Raw genomic sequence first — 24,566 nt, forward strand, 5'->3', positions numbered from 1 at the left:
AAACTGTTTCTCTGTTCCGAGTAAACATTTTTTTCTCTGAGAAACCGCCGGAGCTCTCATCTTACCCTGCGCTCCGCCATGCAGTAGCACCTGCTCGGTCACTAGAGGGGGGGATCTGCTGCACCTGTTCTCCCTGCGCGCTCCGCTCCCTTCGGCTCCCCTCGGCTGTTCTCGGCCGGAGTGGAGGCTCTGCTATAGGAGAATGCAAATGCACTCGCTGTGATCTCCTCCCATTGGCCCGTCACACCTCTGTGTGGGAGGGTCGGGGGCCACGCTGTCTTTATAAGAGCAGATTGCCTTCCAGCGTCTCAGTGGCACTGCGTGGTTGCACCGTGAAGCTCTAAGAAACAATTTGAGGGCCGTTAGAGAGAAAACCAAAGTGGAATTTATCACCTCTTGCATAATAACACACAGTCAACACGTAAGGTCAACAGAGCGCCCCGGTGAGGGGGGACAGGACCGCGGGGACCGAAGCTGAGTAAAATCTATGGACTGACCACACCAACAGGGACCAGACTCTCCTGTTCCTCCACATAGGAGCTCCACCTGCAGCTCCAGGTTAACCTCACATGCATGTGAACTTTGAAAACTTCTGCACGTGCCATTCCAGTTTGGATTCCCGGGACTTTTTTGGCACACCTTTACGCACGCCTGCGCTGCGCCCTGTGACCGTCACACAGCGTCTGATCCGACTGTGTGAGAAACTTTCTCTCCGGGCCATGCTGCAGTGACTCCAGCCCGCTGCCTGGGACTTCATGATCAAGTTGTATACAGCAGCAGGCGAAGAAGGATGCTTGGAAAATATTTATAACGCACCGAACGGAGGAGACGAAATCTGTTCGTGTCACTTGATCGAGCAGAGCCGAGGACAGTAAATCACAGGGAGGCAAGTGGGCTGCAGAGGTGAAGCGAGGACAAGACAGGTTGGTGTCTCCAAATTCACCGGGCTCGTGTTTCAGCCGCCGCGGGGGCTCCTGGTATTAAAGCGTGCATCTGACCTGGGATAAGTTGTCAACAAGAGCAGTGAGCGGAGGCGAACTGGCAGGTGTACAAGTTCATTTACATGCATACGTATATTCACGCCACTATATATAGAAGTTGTTTTAGAGACGAGCAGCCTTAAAAAAGTTTCTCCACCCACCCGCCGGCCCTGCAGCAGCCCCACGCACCGGGCGTGTGCGTGAGTCTATATATACACCATCCAGGCTTTAATTCCTTTTCGCAATCTGTATCCGAGAGGGCTGCCCGCCGTCGGTTTGGCTGTGAGGGCAGGAGTCGTCGCATGGACTGAAATGGCCACCGACCTCGCCATGAGCGCAGAGCTGCCCAACAGCCCTCTGGCCATCGAGTACGTCAACGACTTTGACCTCATGAAGTTTGAGGTGAAGAAGGAGCCGCCGGAGGCCGACCGCTACTGCCACCGCCTCCCGTCCGGCTCCCTGTCCTCCACCCCGATCAGCACACCCTGCTCCTCCGTGCCTTCCTCGCCGAGCTTCTGCGCTCCGAGTCCTGGCGCGCAGCCCAACCAGAGCCTGACCAGCGGGGTCAACAGCAGCGGCAGCAGCAACAACAGCAGCGGCAACAACAATCACAGCAACGCGGGCAAACCTCAGCTGGAGGATCTGTACTGGATCCCCAGCTACCAGCACCACATCAACCCCGAGGCGCTCAACCTGACCCCGGAGGACGCGGTGGAGGCCCTCATCGGTAACGCGCACCACCATCACCACCACCACCAGGCCTACGAGGGCTTCCGCGGGCAGCAGTACGTCGGGGAGGACCTGTCCACGGCCTCGGCGGGCCACCATCACCAGCCCCATCACCACCACCATCACCACCACCACGGCCACCACGCCCGCCTGGAGGACCGCTTCTCGGACGAGCAGCTGGTCAGCATGACGGTGCGAGAGCTGAACCGGCAGCTGCGGGGCTTCAGCAAAGAGGAGGTGATCCGCCTGAAGCAGAAGAGACGCACCCTGAAGAACCGCGGCTACGCGCAGTCCTGCCGCTTCAAACGCGTCCAGCAGAGGCACATGCTGGAGACCGAGAAGTGCACCCTGCAGAGCCAGGTGGAGCAGCTGAAGCAGGACGTGGCGCGCCTCGCCAAGGAGAGGGATCTTTACAAGGAGAAGTACGAGAAGCTGGCCAGCCGGACCTACAATGCCGGCGGACCCGCGAACACGAGAGATCCGTCCGGGAAACAGGCCAACCCCGAGTTCTTCATGTGAGAGACTGGCTGACTGTCTGTAGGATAGACTCTGAGTTCGCCCCACATCAACATCCTTCTTACATTATTTATATTTTTCTGCCTTTGTATTTTGTTTACAGTTATTCCCTCGACAGAAAAGACTTCGACACATTAAACGAGCATCAGATGCGCATTTTGAGTCTTAAAGATGTTTCGGCTAAACTTCTGTAAGCTCACTCCGAGCTGTCAGGTGAGCACATGGGATCACTTAGCCTGTAGACGTTTCTCTGGTCAGAAGTCTTATTGAACCAGTCTGACATTTAACGTGACTGTCTTAATTCAGAGATGATTTTGTCTTAAAACTGGGCGAAAGATTTTTTTTCTTTTCTTTTTTTTTTTTTTCAAATCAGACTGGACTGAGAGAAGCAGATGAAGAAGCAGCAACACGCCGCCTCTGTTTTGGCTCGGCAGACTGTTTGTGACAGTGAGGCGGGCTGTGCTGCAGAGAAGAGACCTTTCAATATTGCAAGTCTATAGTTTCCCATCCCTATTTGCAACCCTGCATGCAGGACATGTATGGTAACCTCCAGTCATCTCCCAGAATCCTTCCACATGTATGGAAAGCATGGCCCATGGTTCTCTCCTCCCCCTCCTCCTCTGCCATCAGTAAGGCCTGGGTATGCAAAACGCCACAAAATGATCCCCCATAACCCCTGAGAGGTGCAAGGACTGCGGACAAAATTGCAACAACGTGCTACTGCGAAACATGGATGCGTCTTTAACTGCTATTTTCAATCAATTTTTCTATTGTTTTAAAAAGAAAAAGACAAAACGACAAAAAGAGATTAACTGAGCCAGATTTTAGACTGTATTTATTTCCACCTGTACATAATGTGTAGAGAAAAAACAGTTACCTGTGTTATTTTACCTTTTTCTCTTTTTAAAGAAAAACTGCTTTTGTTGCTTGGATTATTCGAAATGTCTTAATACAAAATGTTTGTATGTTACAGCATGCAAATCGTCTATGGTACCCTCCTCCTACTGAACATGTGTAATGTCAAAGGCGAGCCTATACTGCACTAAGAAGAGATCAAACTGGACAAACGTTTTGTTTTCTACTGATAGGACCTTTGATCTGGATGTAAATTTGATGAGGTGCGAGCCTCGGTCATTAGATGGACAAGGACTGTATTCGCTGCTAAAACTCTATGCACCAACCTGATGATTAAAATGAGTTAAATGGTTCTTTTCTTTTCTTTTCTTTTTTTTTTTACTTTTAATATTTGTACAAATTTCTCGGGCCTGCGGGTTTGTTCCGCAGCCCGGTGTCTTAATGAGGTCTTGTGTCTGATAGGAGGATGCTTGATAGTTTTGAAAAGAGGAGACTTTGCCTGCTGGTAGAGCTTACTGTTCTTGGAGTAACTCGATGCATTATTCTGTCAACAAGAAATCCCTGGTTCGTGTGTTTTCTGCTGCCTAGATATATGTGCAATATTGTGCAGAAGTGTCCGATGATGAGCCTACCTGTTGGATGGCAAACACTTGCAGGAAAGAGAGAGAAGCTGGAATTATTACATGTTAGATTAAAATGCCACAGACAAACGAAATACACGTGATGCATATTTTTTTATTGCTCCCCAAAATGTCCGATTTGTATGTGAGCGAGCCCAAAAATCAAAAACAACACGATCAAAAATGAATCTTACAACAAAACCTACAAATTAATCTTTTGCCACTAAAAAAACTCCTTTTTTATTTCTATTAGATTTTTTGCTTTTATAACCTCCAACCTGAGTCATGTTTCCTGAAGCAAGTAGAGCCTAAAAATCCCGAACTGATCTGAGAAGACTGCGATAAATCAAAAGGAAAGTCAACTTCTGCACAGTGCTGTTAATGTATATCTGTACATATAATTTCTATATTTATTCAATGAACGTGTCCTAACGTGTCAACAAGTGAAAAACCTACAAAGTGGAACGTTGTTGAGAATCTTGTTTTCATAATGTTTAATAAAAAGTTCTTCTGTCCCAAACTGTCAGACTGCCGCTGCCCTCATTCTCACACCAAAGGCTTTATTTTGAAATGAACAAAAATACTTCCTGCCTGTAAATAATTTAAACTGCGGGTTTTATGTAAGAATGTCACGAATCTGAGAGAAATCTCTTTTTATTTTAGGCCCGTTGTGTCTCGTCGCAGTGTTCTTTAAAACGCCCGTTAAATAGATTTAAATTAAATAAACAAAATAACCCAGATGATTATTTTTATTCCAAACTAAATGATTTGTTGATATTTGTGAAGGAAAAAGCAAAAGGATGTTTGAGTTTAAGCTGCGTCCAGCGACCAGCTGCGGGTCATATATCATTTATGGTTTATAAAAATATTAGTCAGAAGAATTAAGAGTTTTAGAATTGAAATATATAATAATTCTATTATAGTAATAAATGTGTCAAATGAATTTGATTGAATATTATTGATAGGCTATAATATGGAATGTTGACGAGGGTGTCAGAAACCATAATGTAATGATGAATATGTTGTCACTCAGTAGGCTAATATTATTTTTGTTATTATTAGTACATTGACATTTTTATTTAAAAAACACATTTTCATATTACATCGCCGCTTTAATGAGACTTGTCCCTCAGTTATTTTCGCTTTTCCCGCTGTGGGATTTCTCGGCTGTCACAGCTGATGACAGAAATTAAACTGCGGTCTTTCGCGGGTTTTTGTCCCGGACTGGACTGCAGGATGTTGGGGAAGAAGTTGCTCTGATGTCCGTGAACATCACAGCCCAGCATCAGTGGCGGCGGTCGCAGCCGCAACTTCAGCCCCGGCTGTGGCCGCCTGTCAGCGGGCCTCTGCGCGCTCCATCAGCCGCTGACGGATGGATGGAGCCGGCCCGCGCTCTCTCTCTCACTCACTGTGTTGTGAGTGTGTCCATAGGGCAGATTCACATGATACCCTCTGTGTCCACTGTGAGTGCGCGCGCTCGTGCACGCGCCCTAAACTGCATTAAGTGGTCTCTTCTCCTTCTCCTCTTCCTCCTCTTCCTCTCAGGGGGGAAGCAGCGCGGGTTGAGACAGATGCCACCCGGCGTTGGTGCTGATGTGACACCGCCGTCAGGCCCGGTGGGTGCGGCTCACTTCAAACGCATATCATAACTCACATGAATGAGTGTGTGACTGAGAGGGAGTGTGTGTGTGTGTGTGTGTGTGTGAGTGTGAGTGGAGGTGTGTGTGTTTACGGTCGGCGTCAATAGAAGAAAGACAGTGATCTGTGAACAACGCAGCTTCTTCGGATGCATCTGTAAATTCAGGTCTGTTCCTGTGTGCAATCTGTATTTTAACTTTAAAATACTTTATAAAACAATTGTTTAGCTGCCACAAACATGTCCTGATGTGAGATGTAAATATAGATCATTTTCTTGCACGATGTGAGAGCAGCTCAGAATAGAAAGCAGAAACTTGTTTGCCAGTTAGTCTTGTTTAGTGTTTGAATGGGGTTACTCTGGGTCGTGTATTTTAGTGATAAGAACCAGATGAAAAGGTGCATTTAACAGTGATCATTCAGTTCTCCACCCTCCTCATGTGTTTCCTTGCAGCATATCATTTTGAACAGTTCTGTCCCTTAAAGTCATTTTCAGTACCAATATTTATTTGCACATTTTGTTGCTTACACTCCTCCTTACTTACCTGTAGCAACATACCTGCGCATATTTGTGCACGTATAACCCAACAGCCATCTATACAATTTAAATAAAATGCCTCCCCATGTCAACACAAGACATCAGTATGCATCCCCTGCCCTCCTTCAGTTAGACTATCTGTCTGTTTCTGGTCACCAACTAAATTAAATCCCAGAGCGATGAAATCTTTTTTTGAGGGAAACTCACAGCTCTCACCTCATTTCAAAATTAAAATTTTCCCTTAATATCTCCCTCTCTCTTCCCCTTCCTCCTCTCAGCCTCTCCATCACTCTCCTCCTCCTCCTGTTTTTGCTGACTCAGAGGAAGCGTTGAGCAGTGTGACAGCCATCACCTCGCTGAGAGTCAGACAGAGAGCGTGTGTGCTTGTAACATGCACAGATTGAGATGGTCTGCAGTGGAATGAAGGACCAGGCATGTAGTGTGGATATGTGTGTGTGTGTGTGTGTGTGTGTGTGTGTGTGTGAGAGAGAGAGAGAGAGAGAGAGATCACCATGACTACACTGTGGGCTTTTCTTTCCATAAATCAGGGCCGAGTCCGTCCGAGCTGCATCTGAGAAACAAAACAAGTGAAGCAGTGAGGAGGATGGAGAGAGAGAGAGGGAGAGAGAGGTGCAGTGTGTCTCTGGCGTCTGGAGCTGCTGCTGCTGAGATTCAACACAGTCAGCGTCTCTTCGGCTCAGCTTACCTACAGTATAGCCACCTACACACACACACACAGACACACACACATCATAAACAGAGAGTCCAGAACAACAGTGGAAGCAGCTGATAGATTCAAGTCCTTTTAATAAGACTGATAACCTCCTCCACCTCGTTAGCCTGTTGTTGTTGAAAGAACCCCCAATGCCTTAGTTTCACTATATGACAAATATTTTGTACTTGCACCCCTGAAGGCAACACTTCATTAGTTTTTTATTTATTTGTCATTATTTCCTCACCCTCATGCTGGTTAAAGTCAGAGCATGGACAGATGTCAGCCAAGAGCGAAACAAATGAACCAGAGCTAGGCCATATCTGGGCAACGACTTTTATTCCGGTGACACTTTTGCTGTCTGGGTCCAACCCAGTCCCCAAAACAATGTCACAATGTCTCGCTAAAAATATCCAGTGGTTTTAAGCTTATAAATATGGAAAGGCCGTCTTGAACAGACAGCACTCTCATATGAATGTATTTGAACCTGGTGTGACATGTATTATAGAAATGTTAATAAGGTTCATATGAAACGTACAAATGTTATGTATCCATGGTTTGCAGAAGCGTAATCCAAGTCTCCAGAAGCCTCAAGCTTGTGCACCCACTTCAGACAGGTTGTGCACTAACACTTTTAACAGTGAAGATTCTGGCTTAAAAAGGGGTGTAAATATCATCTTTTCATTTCAGTCTGGGATCTCAGGGGTTCCTCGTTCCTGCTGCAACGCTGTTTTGCTGTGAAGCTCCAGAAATGTTTTGTGGAACGTACAAAACATTTTTCTGCAAACCACGGATATGTTAAATTTGTACGTTTTATATTCATCTTATTAACATTTCTGCAATATGTGTTACATCCTGTTCAAAAACATGTATGAGAGATGGCTGTCAAGCCAGAGACCACTGTTCAAGATGGTGTTTCCATATTCATAAGCTTGAAACCACTGGATATTTTTAGGGAGACGTGGGACATTATTTGAGGGATTGGGTTCGACCCAGACAGCAAAAGTGTCACCAGAGTGTCAAAAATGAACTGTTGCCCAGATTTGTCCCAGTTCTGGAGCATTTGCTTGTGGCTCAAATCTAGTGGACTGCCCAAGTGTCATCATTCCACGCGGTAAGTATGTGTCCAGATCTGGGCCACAACAACTTTGCTATCTGGGGAAGAAGAGGTGGCCCAGCAGCAGATTTTTGCCCCGGGGTCCTCCAGCAGGTTAATCAGGCTGTGGATGTTGTTGTCTTTTAGCCTTTATTGCAGAAGTTCTGATCCAAACTTCAGATGATTAAACTGTAAATTATCATTCAGCAGCAGAAGATGAAAGTAATAGATGCTTTTATTTTGACGAACTTCTTGCTTTATAAGTAACATCCTCCCTGGTGCCATTCAGGCCTTTTTATTTAGCAGGGACCCACACGGCTCCACACAGCAGAAGTGTTCTCCAGTTAGGCCCGCTCCCCTGGGACGTGTTCAGCTTCAAAAAGTTGTCACCCTGCGCAAAATGTAATCGACATTTTTGATAAATCACCTGCGTGCTGTTAACGCTCATGGGGTATTAATAATTATTACTCCTGATCTGGTGATTGAGTTAGTGACCCGGGGCCAGGAGCCTCCACAGAGTGGGGGAACCGGGGGGCCACCACACCGTCCCGCACTGGTCCCTGCCTGACGCGCCCAGGAAAGCAATTTGGCACCGGTGGCGCCATACTGCTGCTGCGACCCCTGAGCGCAAGCCCTGCCTCCACTGGCTCCACACTGTCACACACACACACACACACACACACACACACACACACACACACACACACACACACACACACACACACACACACACACACACTCTGACAAGCTGCATGCTGAGTAGACAAATTCAAACATGCTATCACAGGAGAAAATATGCCCAAACAGCAAATCTAACCTTGTCCCGTGCTTTGAAAATACAGTAATAAACAAACCTAACCAGCAAACAAACAAATAAATGAGGGCGGTGGGATGATGTGCTGCTCTCTAAACAAGTAGTAGGAGGAGGAGGGGGGTGTGAATCACAGAAAATTAGCCACATTTACCTGAAAGAAGGTAAAATGTGTCATAAAGGGAAAATTACCTCCAGATATTCTCTTTAAAGTAACAATAAGTGTTATCAAAGTCATTTACAGTATGTCTAATAACTGTATGAGTGGTGTTATAATTCTGTCTTTATTGTGCTGCAGATTGTTTTCGTGCTTTTTATATCTTCTTTATGCTCAGTAGCAGTTTTTGCTCGTTATTTGTTGCCAGGAATTCACTTAAAGAGAATTTCCTTTATTTCCTGTTGACGGCGGGCGGTCACGAGGTGATTTACTGAGTCAACCTTTTAACGAGGGGTCGAGTTCCTGCTGAATCCCTCAAACCACCACTATCACTTCCATTCATGTTTCACTTCCCCATCTGCTTGTGCGTGTGTCATTCGAGTGTGTGTATGTGTGTGTATGTGTGTGTGTGTGTGTCTGTGATTCAGCATTTTGTCCAAATTGACGAGTCATTGTTTGTCAAACTTCTCTCATTTTTATTGGGTCACAGGCCTTTTTGTTGTGATTGTAGTCATTGGTTTGTGGCTGCGGTTTGTGGGCAGAAAGATCACACACACACACACACACACACACACACACACACACACACACACACACACACACACACACACACAGTATATATACACACAGCTGCACACATGCTGTTGACCAGATGAGTCTGTGCAGTAATGCAGTGGGGAGGACTGTCCTCAGTGGCAGTGGAGGGTCAATCGGCAATCAATTATTCCACTCAGCCTGGCCTGCAGCCATACCACAGACTCACTTCCTGCACCAAACACACATACACACATGCGCACACACACACTATCAAAGACACGGTACACTCACATTCCTTCAGTCTCAAGTTCACACATGGCCCTACAGACCAACATCATTTTATATTTAATTGTGTAAAGATTAGTACAAATTTACATTTCCTTCTGGTGAGTTTGGTTTTCAGTTTCAGACCAGATTTCAGGCTCAGGGTTGAGGTTTGGTTTAATTGGCTGACAGACAAAAACAACATGACTTTTCTTTTTGTAAAAACAGATCTGGGCCCTAATGCAGAATAACCACATGACCACTATCTGTCATGTTTGGTGACTGAACACTGTGACACAAACACTAGAATACATTTACACCATGACTGAAGTTTGGAACAATTTTCACTCATTTTTATTGTTGTTGTTTCATATTGAGACACTGATTCTCATTCATTCTGACTCCATTCACTTCCATTCACCCTTTCAAATCCAGGGGTGGAACTACAGTTTTTTCAAATCTGTAATTTTACATGAACTTTCATATGCATTACACCATGTAATTTACTTAGTTGCATTTAAATCATAATTGAGTATTGAGTACAATTTGAATGAATATCTAAACCTTTCATCTGCATTTTGAAGCCAATAAGGCTTTCAGATCATAAATGGGCCAATGAAAACTCAGACATACAGACAAAGACCACAAAACTCTCCAGCAGGTGCAGGTTTGGAGAGGTGACCACGGCCACTGAGCAGAACAGAGCTGGAGAAACAGAAACTCCTTTGATTGAACGTCTGCTGTTGATAATGCATTAAACATCAATGGTTAAAAGTGACTAATACACTGAGTAGTGTTTGACAAGAATACTTTGTACTTTTACTTCAGTATTATTTTAATAGCGGTAGTTTTAGTTGTTATTGAGTAATATTTCAGTAATGTAATTGTACTTCTACTTGACTACACATTTGTAGGACTCTTTCCACCACTGATCAAATCTTGGTTGTGATTTGATACTTAAGTAGGAGAAAAGAAACCACCATTTGTCAAAACAATCCGCTTTTTTCAACAGATTCAGTCAATCATAAAAAGTGATCTGTCATTAATATGGAAGACTTTTTGATTCTGTTTTTGTAACAAATAAACTTAACAAACATAATCAAATATTTGCTATCCTGAAATGCATTTATATTTCTAACTTGCAAGGCAAACATATTATTATTGGATGATTCCACACCACCTATGGTCAGGGTTAGACATGTAAAAAACATTAAGGGTAAACATTTTCTTTGGAAGTATTGCTGCACATGTCAAAAAAGTAGTATCAAGTCTTTGGTGGCTCCTCAGGAAGCTGCATTTAATCTGATAAATTGCCTCCAGTGATGTCACCCACTGGCAAAGTTGCATTGTGGGTTCAGAATTTGTGGAATATAAAAGGTGATATTTCTGGTTCTGCTGTATTGATTTTGATCATCTGTTTTAAAAGTCTCAATTGTAAGAAAGTAGATTTTTGAGTCTTATTCCTAACTCGTCAAATGCTGATGCTTTTGGATTGTAGGTGGAGTCGGCCGCTATCCTAAAACATCAGTTTTTGATGAGTTGGGAATGAGACTCAAAAATGTACTTTCCTTACAAATAGGACCTTTAAACAGTTCATAAAGACTCCAGCAGTGTTATAGATGTACAATGTTATACCTGCTGACATTACCCACAATGCAACATAGCCATTGAGAGAAATCACTGGAGGGAATTAATCAGATTACATGCAGCTTCTTCTGGAGCCACAAAAGCCTTTATACTACTTCTTTCACATATGCAGTAGAACTCCCCAAGACCTGGAAACACAATTTAATGTGTAAAATTGGTGGAGTTACCCTTTAAGCTGGGTCCATGTCTGCACTACTTCCTGCATTGACATTCAACAGAAACTGTAATGTGCCAAAATGTCCACTATTAGCATTGTTTTCCAAATTGTGCTTTATCGACTTTACAACATGTGAGGTGCATCTCTTCCCCTGATTCCTGCTATTTCAAGTCTTTCCAAATATCTTTCAAACACTGTGGACTCTCAGATCAGCAACCATTCATCCTGTCCTATTCTCACTCTCTCAGTCTGTCCTTTACTCTCACTGTGACTGTATAAATGCCACACTACATGAAGTCCAACCAGATATTAAACACAATCTCATCACATGTTGCAAAGGAGCTGTGTCTCTCTGAGTGACTCCTCTTCAGTCCTGAGGGTGGATCTGTGTTTGCCCGGTGCCAAACAGACTCTCACAGACAACAGGGGAGTGGCAGCACCACGCCGCCCGCTGTCACACACCCTGTCACCCTCTGCACCCGCAAAATGCCGCGCAGGCACTCACGGCGGTGACGACGGTGCAGCTGCAAAGCCGAAGTGACTGAGGTGTCACTGAGCCTGACACACACACTCAGGACCTGGACCCAGAGGCAGGCACACACTGTCCGGACTGATGCACATCTCAAAGGTAGTTTCCCCTTCCAGACAAATGGACAGTGTGTGTGTCCGTGTGTAATGTTTGTTAACTGGGTTCTGTCATGTTGGTCACACAGGAGGACGATCAGGCTGAGTGTGGACAAACTGAACTGCTTATCTGCAAGATACTCACGACTAGGTCTGCTGATATGTTTCCTACCGCACTTCATGTCATCACGCTGGCTCAGGAGATCAATGAAATGTTACATGTACAGGTAGCACACAGTTATCAGACCCAGCGGGCCTGGATGAGTAGATTTACAGCTCAGACAACATGTAAATATCTGAGTTAATTTGGTTTAAATATGGGGTTTGGTTGGTTTTATACCAAATTTTATATCTGCATTTCATTGACCACATTTCAGTGTGCAGTTATTGGCTACATATAGAAAGAAAGTTATTTAAATACTTTACTAGCTTATACATTTCCACTAAATGTAGCCCACTTTTAACATGTGCTTCAAAGAATATGCAAATATTATTATTTGAAGGTGACGGTTCAGAACACGTTTCTGTGTGAACCCCAAAATGTATGACCATGTAAACAATGGGCTCTCAAAGTGTGGCCCTCAGGCCAACGGCAGCCCTCAGAAACATTTTGTACAATTTTTTAAAGGGGTACTAGGTTTTAATATTTACAATATTACGGTACTGAGGTAATAATACAATCTCAGAAATATATTTTTTTTCTGAAACTGAATAAACAAGCTGTTCTCAGAGGAAAATAAGGTCTCAGAACACTGTTTGAAGCTAGAAAGGCAGGGTCCGCCACATATAAACAAAGTAAAAGAGTATAAATTGTGTTGTCCTTTAAGGTCAGTTTGTTTATTCAGTTTGTTCAGTCATGAAAACAAAGAGAGTTTGTTTGTTTTAGTTTGTTTAGGCAGTTTGTTTCTCTTCTCATTAACATTCTTCCTCAAAGCTACAGCGTGCTCCTTTAATCTGTGCTACATTCCAATACTCACTTTCAGTAGCTGCCACTCAGCTCCATCAACCTGTGCTCCCCTAACCAGTGCTTTTCAGGTTAAGAATGACAACTTGTCGAATGCAACTGGATGCATGGCAACAATTACCACCTTGCAAGTGTCGCAGGAATGCGTTCCATCAAGCTAGTGTTGTTAGCTAAAGTTAGCGTTTTCTTTGGAGAACTTGGCAGTCTAATGTCAAAGTTATACAGAAAAGCAGCCAGAGAAAAAGTGCTGTACGGTTGAGAAAAGGGCTGTCACAATATCAGATTTTCATTTCACAATTATCGTGGCCAAACAAATTCATGATAATGACATTAGTCTTTTACTTTTTTGCCAATAAATTACCCTCCAAAATCTGTGCGTAGGGAGGTGGAGAGAGTCTGTAACCATAACTGCAAATATTTGTACAAAAAGAACACTTACTGTCACTCACTACTCTGTTACTAGTGAAAAGGCAAACAAAAGATTCACAAGGCCAAACATCTTTGCTGGATTATTAACATGATATTAATATTTCATTTATTTATATCACGGTTATTGTGAATATCACAATATCTCAACTCCTACTTGAGAATAAAAGAAGGTTTCAGGAAAAATGTATCAGCTCTTACTTTGTTGGTAGTCAGGGTGTATTTAGCGTATTTTGAGTATTTTGCCATGTGGGTCGGTTCTTCTGTCTGTCTGTGAATAGACTTTTGTCAGTGCGATAGTGTCACAACCAAGTTTGAAGATGGATGTGGTCCTACCCGTGAGTACTGAGAGTGGCGGTGACTACTGAGCACTCATGGGTCACAACGTGAACATGCTGACAGACACTGCGGCTGGTGTGATCCCAACCTGTAAATCACAGTCAAGCTTGTTGATAGTCTTCTGACAACTTTTCTGTCAATAATGTTATCGCTCTCAAACAGGGAACGCTGTTCTCATTATTAATCCTTCCAACAAAGCTTTGAGTGGTCGTTTTACCTGACCTATTTGGATCGAGGTCTGGCACCACAATAGTAGAGAACAGCACTGGTTGCTGGTTAGGAAAATATGGTTTGTTTTAACCATTTGAACAAACTGCATTGACATTTTCCTCGTGAGGACAGCCTCATTATTGTAAAGTTCTACATGTGCTGGTAGAAGTTTGGTGTGTGTAACTCCTAAAAGTTTTCCTCAATTAAATTTAGAATAAGAGCGAGAAAAAGAAAGCGGCTAAATTCAATCACAGCGAGTAGCTGACAGACTGTCGGAGTAACGGAAAGCGACGGCACGACGGCCTCTTTCTTCTGCGATGTAACTTAAACTGGGGTACACTCAAAGCGGCTGCCTTATAAAAGCATGTCCTCATTTAGCCTGTTTAATACGGAGCAGAGGAACCGTTCTGCGGGAAGAGAAAGACGAGGAGAAATAAACAGAATGAAGAAGTGTTTGTGGCGAAGGAGTGCAGACTCAGCGCTGCCGCCGGCGTGCGGAGGAGACGGAGTGCTGAAACTGTCATGGCAGCCGGCGCTCGCTCGGTGACAGAGAGGTGTGAGCCGTCACAGAGAAGACGAGGAGGAGAAGAAGCAAAGGAGGTAGAAAGTAAAGGGAGTTAGTGAAAGAGAGGAGCTACTTGTCTGACATGTTGCCTTTTCATTTAGAGGTATTTTTTGTGGTGAGACGTGTTGGCAGTTTGAGGCCAGCTGTTCTATTCTTTCTGTCTCGCGATCTTTTCTCCACCTTCACTGCTGCTGCTGCTGTTGTGGTGGTTGTTGCTGTTGTTACTGGCCTCATTGTTCTGTTTGCTTCACTGTTTTTTCGTTAATTCCTTTGCTCCAGTGTACAAGTTAGTTCAGGTTCTTTGCCATTCTTTGGTCAAATAAACGATAATAAATGTTGTTAAAATGATCTTTATTTTGTATAATCTCCTTGAAATCTGACACCCAAACACTTTGATTTTATTTATTTAACAGGATAGCCCCTTGAGATGTACCATCTCATTTTCGATTTCATTTTTGATTTACTCCACATATTCCCTCTTGACTGATGGAGAGATTTAGATCACCCTCTTATGTGAATTTCATTAATATCTAACAGATTTACAAACAGAAGCAGAGTCAGATGTTTGTCCTTCAAGAACAACTTCAGTGCTATTCTCTGGAAATTTTAAATGTTCATTACATGCTCCTCTGATGGTCCCATTTCCTGTGCTGGGAATTAGTTTTTTCATTTACTGACTTACAGTAATTCATGCATACACTGATGGCGGTGGCTGCCATGCAAGGTGCCAACCAGCACATCAGGAGCAGTTTGGGGTTCAGTATCTTTCCCAAGGACACTTCAACATGCAGACCAAGGGAATCAAACCAGCGTCCTTCCGATAACAAGTCGCTGGCTCTACCCCTGAGCCACAGTGGGCTCTAGATTGAGCCTTTTCGACTTCTGTCTACTTGTGACCTTATAAGTCGTATAGGAACACTACAAAAACGATGTGTTGTTGTTTTATAACTAATCTAGGTCACTCGATGTGGACAGAAACCAGCAGTTACAACCTAATACCATTAAACAAATGACATGTGAAAACAAGCTGCAGCACAAAAATGCTAAATGTATGTTATTAAATGTTTTATGCCTTTAAGTACAAATTTTGCCATGAAATATGTCAAGGAGATCCTGCAGACTGCGTCATGGTGACATCAGGTAATCTGAATGCTGTCGAAACCAACTTTAGTTCTACTTATTTTCTTCTTCTGGAGCTTTCGCCTTTATCACAAGGTTAACATGAAAAGATTGAGCATTTTCAAGGGTTAGTATTATTGACACTGCTGTTGCAAAGACGAGTGAATGTCTTTTCAGTTTCCTCAAAGTAGCAACTACAAGCAACACAGAACAAAACTCAGGTTCATTCTTTCATTTAGTTAATAACACAGCAGTGGGAGCAGATGGTGCCAGGCTGACTTCATTTTCAGGGAGATTTGGAGGCAGACAAAACTATGTTGTGACGTGAGTTTTATAGGGAACCAATGTAAACGGCGACTGCATTGTGCAATCAATATTTACTTCATTATGAAGTAAAAACTTAAATATTGCCACAATTTAAGTTTGACATTCCAACTTTCCAAGTCCTTTAGGACTTCTGATCTGTGTTGACTTTAAAACTGAACCTGAAAGTTCATTTTTAGGTTATTTTAAGCTAAAACAATATCAGCTTTCACTTAACCGACCCATTAATTGACATCTTGGTCATTTTTCACATACAAATCACCCAAACCTGTTATCGTCTCTTTAAACAGTGATGGCAACCTCATCTTAAAGAGGAAAAATGTTATAATATCCACACGACTTGAAATGAAATCCTTACATTCGGTCTCAACACTCAAGTTGAGAATCTAATCTCACATTTAAATGTTAATTGTGTTTAGATTTTATCTAATTATGTGTTTTATGTGATTACAATGCAAGATTGCATGTTTATCGATCAATAACCATATGCTAACTCAGAAAATTAAGCCAAAGGCTGGCAGCAGTGTGTCACAACACATCCATCCTGTAGTCAAAAGTGGTCACGTTAACATTCATTTTTTACTATTAAAGCTGATGTCATAACCAATTTTAGACAAGTTTTACTTAAGTGAAACTGCTGTTGCTCAAGAACATACACATCAGCTGGTAGATCAATATTCTGTAGATAACTGAGTTTAGAAACACAGAGGAGGAAGTCATCAGAGAAACTCGCCCTCCCGTCTCTTGGTGCATCATCTCGTGGTGTGGGAGTCGTACTGTACATCCTCCAACATTATGTCTTTTTGTTGACTCCACCACCTGTATAATCCTCGGTGGTGTAGATCAGCAATCGAGCATGGTGACATTCACACGCAATCAGCCTGATGAGCGGTTGGACACACATTACCCCCCTCCGTCAGCCTGCAGGTCTCGGTCAGATAGGCCTCCATGAATAAGTCATCCTCCACACTCCACTCAACTGCGCCTGTTTACATCCATTAAATTTGCATGACCTTTATTAAGATTTAAGAACAGACAGCAGGTTGTCATCAAAAACAAAAACAGACCATGTTTTATTTTTTAGCTAAAATCGTGGTTCGTGTTTGCTCGTCTGGTGTGAGCTGTGGTTTTATTTGAAATCTGAAAAGCTCTGACAAGGCAGAGCTGCAGTCCCGGGAGGAGATCTTCAGAGAAGTCACACTGCGTTGTAAGTGTTTGGATAAGAAATATGTTTCCATTTACTTTTAACTTTCAGTTCTTGGATTCTGCCAAAAGGAGAAGTGATTAAGCACATTTTCTCAAACAGAAAAAAGAATAGTTCCCTCACAGCAGTGACTGTGTGAACTGTCCAGTTTTTATTGAAACTCAAAAGATGAAGCTTGAGACCTGCTTCTCTCCCAGCTGCCCTTGTTGTTTTGATCTTCAGCAATCTTCCAGCTACTTTGTGTACATAATTGTTATTCTGCTACTCGAGTATTTCCTGTTTCTGAGGCTTACTTTCCCTTGAGTTCACAAAATGTGAGAAGATCATTAATTATCACTAATATTAAGTTTATTTCCTTCCTTATGTCTTTTTTTCTTATTGTATTTCTTGTATTTAGGGCTGCCTCTTCAACGCAGATGGTTCAAATCCTCAGTCCAGGACCCTCTGATTTGAACTTCAAGTTATCAGTTAAATCTGTTGTTTCACTGCATCATTTTATGTAACAGAGGCAAACAGCATGGCGATCTTAAAGTTTCACAAACTGAGTCAACCTGGAGCTTTGAGGCGCGAGTTTGGCACTACGGCCGTCACCATCTTGTTTTTGTAGGATCTGCAGAGGATATCCTGATTGGATCTGAGTGGGAATCTAAGTAGTCGTGCCCTAAAGCATACCCTGCTTTATTTTTTTTTTGCTCAGAATGGGACCATAGTTTACAAAATGAACATCATGGAGAACCCCCCTCCTGCTATTAGAAAGAATGCAGGTGTTAGGCACTTCTGAATTGGCTTCACTTTTCAGACAACAGTTAATGACCGAGACCACAATCTTTTCATGAACTTTTCTGAACCAAATTGAATTTGTTACCCAAACCAAACAGCCAACAGGAGTCTGGATGTGAACTCTGGAATCTGGTGCCACAGTCCAGCTAATGCAAGCTCACAATTTAAGCAGTGTAACGAAGTGTTCCTGAGCCCATGTAGCAATATAATTTATACAGTCATGTGTTTGACAAAGTGTTGAACCTTGTCCCATCCTTGCTTCTTTCAGTCATGACACTATCACCTGTTACCAATGAACCAGTTCACCTGTGGAATGATCCAACCAGGTGTTTTTGGAGCATTCCACAACTTTCAGTGTTTTTCTGCCCCTGTACCAACTTGAAACTTGTTGCTGCCATTATATTTACAAAAATCAATGAAGTTGATGAGGTAAAACATTAAATATATTGTCTTTGTACTCTTTTCAATTGAGTGCAGATCAAAACAAATACCTTCTGTTTTAGCTATGCTTTACACAGTGTCCCAGTGTTTTCCAAATCAGGGCTGTAATATGTAAGCATAATTTCAAGGAGGTGTTGTTGCTGGATGAGTATTTTCAAAAGTGAAAACAGTCTATAAATAGGAAGAGCTACAGGCTCCAAGCGGTCTGTCCTCCCCACCCTTTTTTCTTCCTTTCTTCTCTCTTCTTTCCTTCCTTCATTTCTTACTGGACTTCCTCCTTTCTGCCAGGCCTCCTCCCTTCGTTCTTCCCTTTCTTCTTCCTTATTTCTTTGCTTCTTTGAGTGTTCTGAAAGTGCACAACCTGACATGACATTTTTGCCAAACAGTAACTCAACTCTTTCCCACTATGAGTACTTCTACTTTCGATTCATGAATACGTTTTACTGCTGGAACATGTTTACTTTTATTTAAGTCAAAGTTTAAAAGCAGGAAGTCTAGTTGAGTTCAGTAAAATAATTGTGGTTTTACTGCACAGTGGTGTTAGCATTTAGAAGTAAAATATTGGAGTACTTCCTCCACCACTGGATTCTGTTGACTTTGTCCACAGAGCAGAAGGACGAGTCACATCTGCAGCCTGTCAGGTTGAGCCGGGCTGAAGTGGAGGTTGAAATGTCACGTCTCTCATTAGTGAAATGTCTCCGATTCCTCTGGAACATGGAGCAGTGGTGCATTTGGTTAAAACCTCCGGATTTACGTCAGGAGTGGAGGGGAAGTGGAGATTCATCAAACCTGTCAGGAGGGGAGCGGGTGGGAATCCCCCCCGGAGAGGGAGCTCACTCTGCTCCTGATGAGACAGATTCATCTTCCATATCCTGTCAGACCACCGGACCTCCACTGTTCTGTAAGGAGAACGAGGGATGAGTGACAGCCGTGGGGAATCCAGAGTGGAAATGAAGGGAAGGACAGCATGAGGGGCTGTGTGAGGATGACCAGAGTAGGACGGACAAACTGTTTTTATAAAGTTGTTAAGTGTAATGAGTTTTTTCTGGCATCCAGGGTTCCTGCAGTAGAGTCTGATTAAGTTTCTACATAGACAATTTTAGGTGACCAACAGTTGGACAACTTTGAGGCTAAGATGAACACAAGCTCTTCTGGTTTGAATCATCCTGTTATAAAACATCTGGTTTTCTTTGAAAAGAAAATTTACAAGACAAGTCAACTACAACTCCCATGGTGCATTTTGGAATATAAAGCAAACCTCCTCTCAAGAATGTGTTGTGCCTTGAAGCTTTTTAGTAGAAAAACATATAAGACACAAATCATTATTCAAAGTATTTTCATGTATCTTTTGAAAGGAGTGTGTCAAAATTTGATTTGTATGTCAAAAGTTGTCAGGGCATGAAATGAAGATTTGGCGGTCTAATTATGGCAAAACCATCAATGCTGAAAAAGGCATGTTTACATTGAAAATTAAATTGCATCATGGATTCAGAGAGTCGTGACACCCTGACCTAAAACATCTGGAGGAGCTCTGTAAGATGCTGATGCAGGCACCGCTGATGACAAGCTGATATATATCATAAAACTTCACATGACTAAAATGTAATACTTAGGTCCTGTGAGGACAACTAAATCATGACAGAGGAGCAAATGCATCTGCTGCTGAAGAGCATGAGATGTGGCTAAAAGCTTCAACAAATCAGGTAAGTGAACCTTTTCAATAGAATTTATATTTGTCAAACATTCAGAAGTGAAAATGGACTGACTTTCTTATTCAGTGTTAATATGGTACAGAGTTTTGTTTCCAAAATATAACCATGAAACACTTTTAATAATTGAACAGTTGTGACTGATCTCCATAGCAACAGCAGCTGAGGCCCATTTGTGAAGTAGTATTAAGCTCCACCCACAAACCAGACTTAGGGTGGAACATATTTGATCCCTGAGGAATAAAGTTAAAATAATTAATACCAATGACTGTTAGTTAACTTTAATGATTCTGGTTTGAAGAATTTTAAGGACTTTAAAAGAAAACCTTGGAATTTCAATTCAGGCCAATGACGGCAAAGATGCTATTTATTTGTACCATGTGTTGGTGATTTGTTCACACAATAACAAAAATATCAGATTATACGTGCACAGTATATTTGCATGTGTGTGAGGGCGTGTCCCTTGTGCACTCTGGAGGTTTAATCATCAGTCTCAGTGGGGCTCAGATGGGATGTTTCTGCACTGGTCTGATACTGCATGTCATAAGACCAATTCTGATTAAATATTCATGAAGCATGCAGCGTGTGTGTGTGTGTGTGTGTGTGTGTGTGTGTGTGTAGATGTGACAGGGGTGTCGGTGCACTCAGTGGGAGGTCATCTTCAGGAGAGAGAGAGAGGGGAAAGGTGCTGAGTTACCAAGGAGATGGTTCTCACTCCAGTCGGGCAGAGTGAAAGACAAACACACTGCTTACACATTAATCCTGAGAGCTTGTATCCACAGTGTTTTTTAATTAATAACTCGTGTTTCAGGGAGTATCATAACACAAACCGTCACAGTTGCCATGTTTAGAGGCACATTTCACACCAGCTCAGGCTCAGGGATCCAGCTTCTGAAGGACACCTGAGGGCCTCTTCCCTAATTGTAATGGTCTGTGAAATATTCATACTGTTATTCTGATCCTCTTTAGCCTCAAGGAATCTTAAACAAATTATGGTTTGAGTTGGTTCTCTTTGACTCTTAATGCAATTCCATACACCAACCACAGTTACAGGTGTAAATCTCCCGCGGACCACAGTTTGATCCAAACAGTATAACTTGGTCGGATGAAAAGAGGAGGTCTTGTTCTGGATCAAATTGAACCATGGTTCAGTTAGTTTGTGTGAAAACATTTTATTGGATGGTCGGAAAAAAATTGAATTATTTTCTGAGATGATGAGAAACCAATCAATCGCAGATACAGGGGGATGCAGCTCACACAGGTGGTGATGACAGGACATATGTGAACTGACAACATTACCTTTGAGTCTTGCTGCTAGTTTGACTAAATGTACACCAACAAACACATCTAAAGCTCATTAATTAACACGGTGTTTCCTGTTTATTGATTCTCACACAAATGTAAAACCAAGTTGTGACTTTAGGTAGAATTAAGGCCAGGGACTGTCTCTAGGTGAACAGCTTCCTGATGGCGTCACTGTGAGGTTGCCAGGTCTGACACTATCATGCCTCTACAGAGGCCAAAGCCTGTGCCAGACCAAATCTGTCTGTCTGCACTGTGTGGAGACGCTGCACAGAAGCGTCTCTCAGTCCAGAGCTTGTATTTAAATATGATGCGACCTGATCACTGAGCTCACATCTGACATGTCACCAAGCCACTCAAATCTGTTCTGAGGGTGAAAAGTCAACCCTTTTGTTATTTACTGATAATCTGAGCCAATCGGATTTCCTGCTTCTCCTCACCTCCTGCAGGTAATTAGTGAAACGCCTCTGTAGGGTGTGCATATAATTAATCTTTATCTCCTTCATCATGTCTGTTTAGTGTCTCTTTCTTTCTTCTCGTCTATCCTGTTTTTCACTGCTTCATATTTCTCTACCACAAACTTTTTCTTACAGATTTGCTGGTTTTATAAACTTCAGCGGAGTCATCGGCACGTTGGTTTCTCTCCTCCCGTTTCTCTCCTCCCGTCTCCAATTAGGAGTTTATTTCCCATGATGCTTATTGTGCTGTGACTCAGAGCCCGCAGAGACTAACCAGCCTTGTATGTGTGTAAAGTGAGTATCAACTCTGATGAGGAAATGCACGGTCAGCAGGCATTAAACACACAGGAGGAAGACGTGATGAGAGGAAAGACGAGATGGAGGAAGGAGAGGGGACGAACAAGTCCAGAAAGTAGAAGACAGAAACCAAAGTACTGTAAGTGAGGAGAGAAAAAGGTGGAAAAGACTGTTGGTTTGAACACTTTTCTGTTGGTTTACAGATTGTTGAGACATCTGAAGTCGCTTTATCCTTCAAATTTTGAAATGACTTCAAATCTAATAAAGAACAGACATATTTGAATAATTATCCTGATAATTGTAATGATTAAAAATGTGACTAAAACCAGTGTGCTAAATGAAAACCAGGTGCCAGCTTGAAGACTGGAGGATGAGGAGGGAAGTTAAAAGCAGCAGGAGCAGGAAATATGAAGAGAGTGATCAACAGAGAGATGAAATCTTGCCAGACCAGTCACTAAATTATTCAGGCCTCCCTTTTCCGCACCTGTCATTCCACCTTTACTTTTCTCTCTCTCTTAATCTCCCACTTTCCCTTCGGTTTCGCCTCTCTGCGATACAAAGTGAGTCACAAACAGCTGATGGACACGGTCGAACCTGCTGTGGAACATGGTGAGTGTTTGTTCTGTGTTTGCACAGGTAGAAAAGTTTTATTTTAATTCACGCTTACCTTCACTAGCAGGAGAGCTACTAACTGATAGATACAGTCTGTGGATGTAAATGTGAGTGACCCATCGTCCTGCTGTGTGACAGGTCTGTGATGGACAGGTGGCTCTAATGGGGACCTCCATTTTCTTGAATTATTGAAGGCGTGGCTAAATCAAGGCACCGTGAATAAATGACAGCTAAACTCACCTGGATGAGATCATTCATGCATTTTCTGCCTCTTAACAAGCACTCTCACATTTTTCTTTATTTATTCACAAAGATTCAATATAAGGTTGTGTTTTTGTGTAAACTTGAGGCTCATCACTTTCAGGTCTGACCAAAGAATCAAAAAAATAAATAAATCAAATTTTATTTGTATAGCCCAAATTCACAAATCACAGTTTGCCTCAGAGGGCTTTACAATCTGTACAGAGACGACACCCTCTGTCCTTCGACCCTCGATTCGAGTGAGGAAAAACTTGCCCCCCCAAAAAAGGCCCTTTTAACAGGGAAAAAAAAAAATGCGGAAGAAACCTCAGGGAGAGCCACAGAGGAGGGATCCCTCTCCCAGGACGGACAGACGTGCAATAGATGTCGCATGTACATAGAAAGAAAGCACGTAAAGAAAGCACACTCTTTTAAAAAGAGCAGATCATTTTAAACAGATTCTTATATTCCATTCGTGTGTGAACAAGAGGCCAAAATGTTTGTGTTGTATGCATGTGGACGAGGCCTTAGTAGTAAGTATTTGTATTTTGATGTTTTATGTCAATTGTCAAACACACAAACATGCATTTATGAGTGACCATGGCGATGTCAAACACAACCTTTCATTCTTGAAAACATGTCACGGAGCTGCCGTGGCAGCTGGGTTTTTGTTTGTGTGTTTTCTCGCCTGTCTTTTTCCCCCTCCTTCCTCCTTCACCTGCTCTCTCCCTGTGTGTGTGTGTGTGTGTGTGTGTGTGTGTGTGTGTGTGTGTGTGTGTGTGTGTGTGTGTGTGTGTGTGTGTGTGTGTGTGTGTGTGTGTGTGTGTGTGTGTCCGTGGGCGTGGTCACCGTCCCCGCTGCAGCACAGACACGCACCTGTTTCCCATCAGCTCATCATCCTCTGGCTGTATTACCCTGCTCTCCACTACTCCAGTGCCAGATTGTTCCGTCACGTATGGTGAAAATAACCAAGCTCAAGTAACTTCCTCAGTGAATGCTGCTGCTACGTGCTTCTAGTGTTTTTGCTGTGTGTTTTTGCTACTGTGCTTTTTGTCTGAGATTGGATCTCAAGTCATGCTTGTGCTTTTTTCCTCCTCTGTGCTCAGATTCTCCAGCGTCTCTCTGCTCAGCTCTCAGCATTTTTGGCCTGCCTGAAAACTCCAGACCACGCCACCCAACCTGCCTGCGCTCACGTTTCATTGTTTAACATTTGTTTGTTAAATAAACACCCTTGGACTGTTTCTCTGCCTCCTGTCTCTGCATTTTGGGTCCACACAAAAACCCCAACCCTCCCAAAACGGTGTTCTTCCTCTTTCATCACTGCTTCATTTGCCTGCTGGTTCACCCTCATCTTCCTCACTATGATGTGACCATGACCTGCTATATACGTGTTGTTGTGATGTTCACGGTGAAAGACACCACCCGACCGCCCCTCTTGTCCCTCTTAAAGCCGGCTCATGTGTTAACATGCACGGGTCATAATCAAGCCTTTCTGGAAAGGTGCATGTCAGCAATCCTGGGACCTCATCAATATTAATCAGAGCTGGTCAGAGAATGCATAAGCATTCATTAGGCCTCATAAAAACTAATCATGGGCAGCATCTAAGGTCACAGGACTCACTGCAGGGGACACAAGCTGGGGTCTGTATCCAGGGTTCAGGCCACCACGCTTCTTCATCTTGTTTTAATCCAACTAAA

At 43.0% G+C, this 24,566-nt stretch overlaps 1 protein-coding gene and 1 long non-coding RNA gene across 2 annotated transcripts; both read left to right on the forward strand.

Moving 5' to 3' along the window:
* Window positions 1-316: 316 nt before the first annotated feature.
* On the forward strand, window positions 317-4,226 carry mafaa (MAF bZIP transcription factor Aa). Its single transcript, XM_084356195.1, has 2 exons — window positions 317-2,438; window positions 2,599-4,226. Exon 1 carries the CDS (start codon window positions 1,293-1,295, stop codon window positions 2,226-2,228), a length of 936 nt encoding a protein of 311 aa, XP_084212321.1. The 5' UTR covers window positions 317-1,292; the 3' UTR covers window positions 2,229-2,438; window positions 2,599-4,226.
* A 17,619-nt stretch (window positions 4,227-21,845) lies between these two features.
* Window positions 21,846-24,109, forward strand: LOC311258763. The gene is made up of 4 exons (XR_014622776.1): window positions 21,846-22,155; window positions 22,365-22,625; window positions 23,732-23,846; window positions 23,975-24,109. It is a non-coding gene; the product is annotated as an uncharacterized lncRNA (long non-coding RNA).
* Window positions 24,110-24,566: the final 457 nt, after the last annotated feature.

The sequence above is a fragment of the Pagrus pagrus genome (genome assembly GCF_965226575.1).
Source record: "Pagrus pagrus genome assembly, chromosome: 6".
Lineage (NCBI taxonomy): Eukaryota > Metazoa > Chordata > Actinopteri > Spariformes > Sparidae > Pagrus > Pagrus pagrus.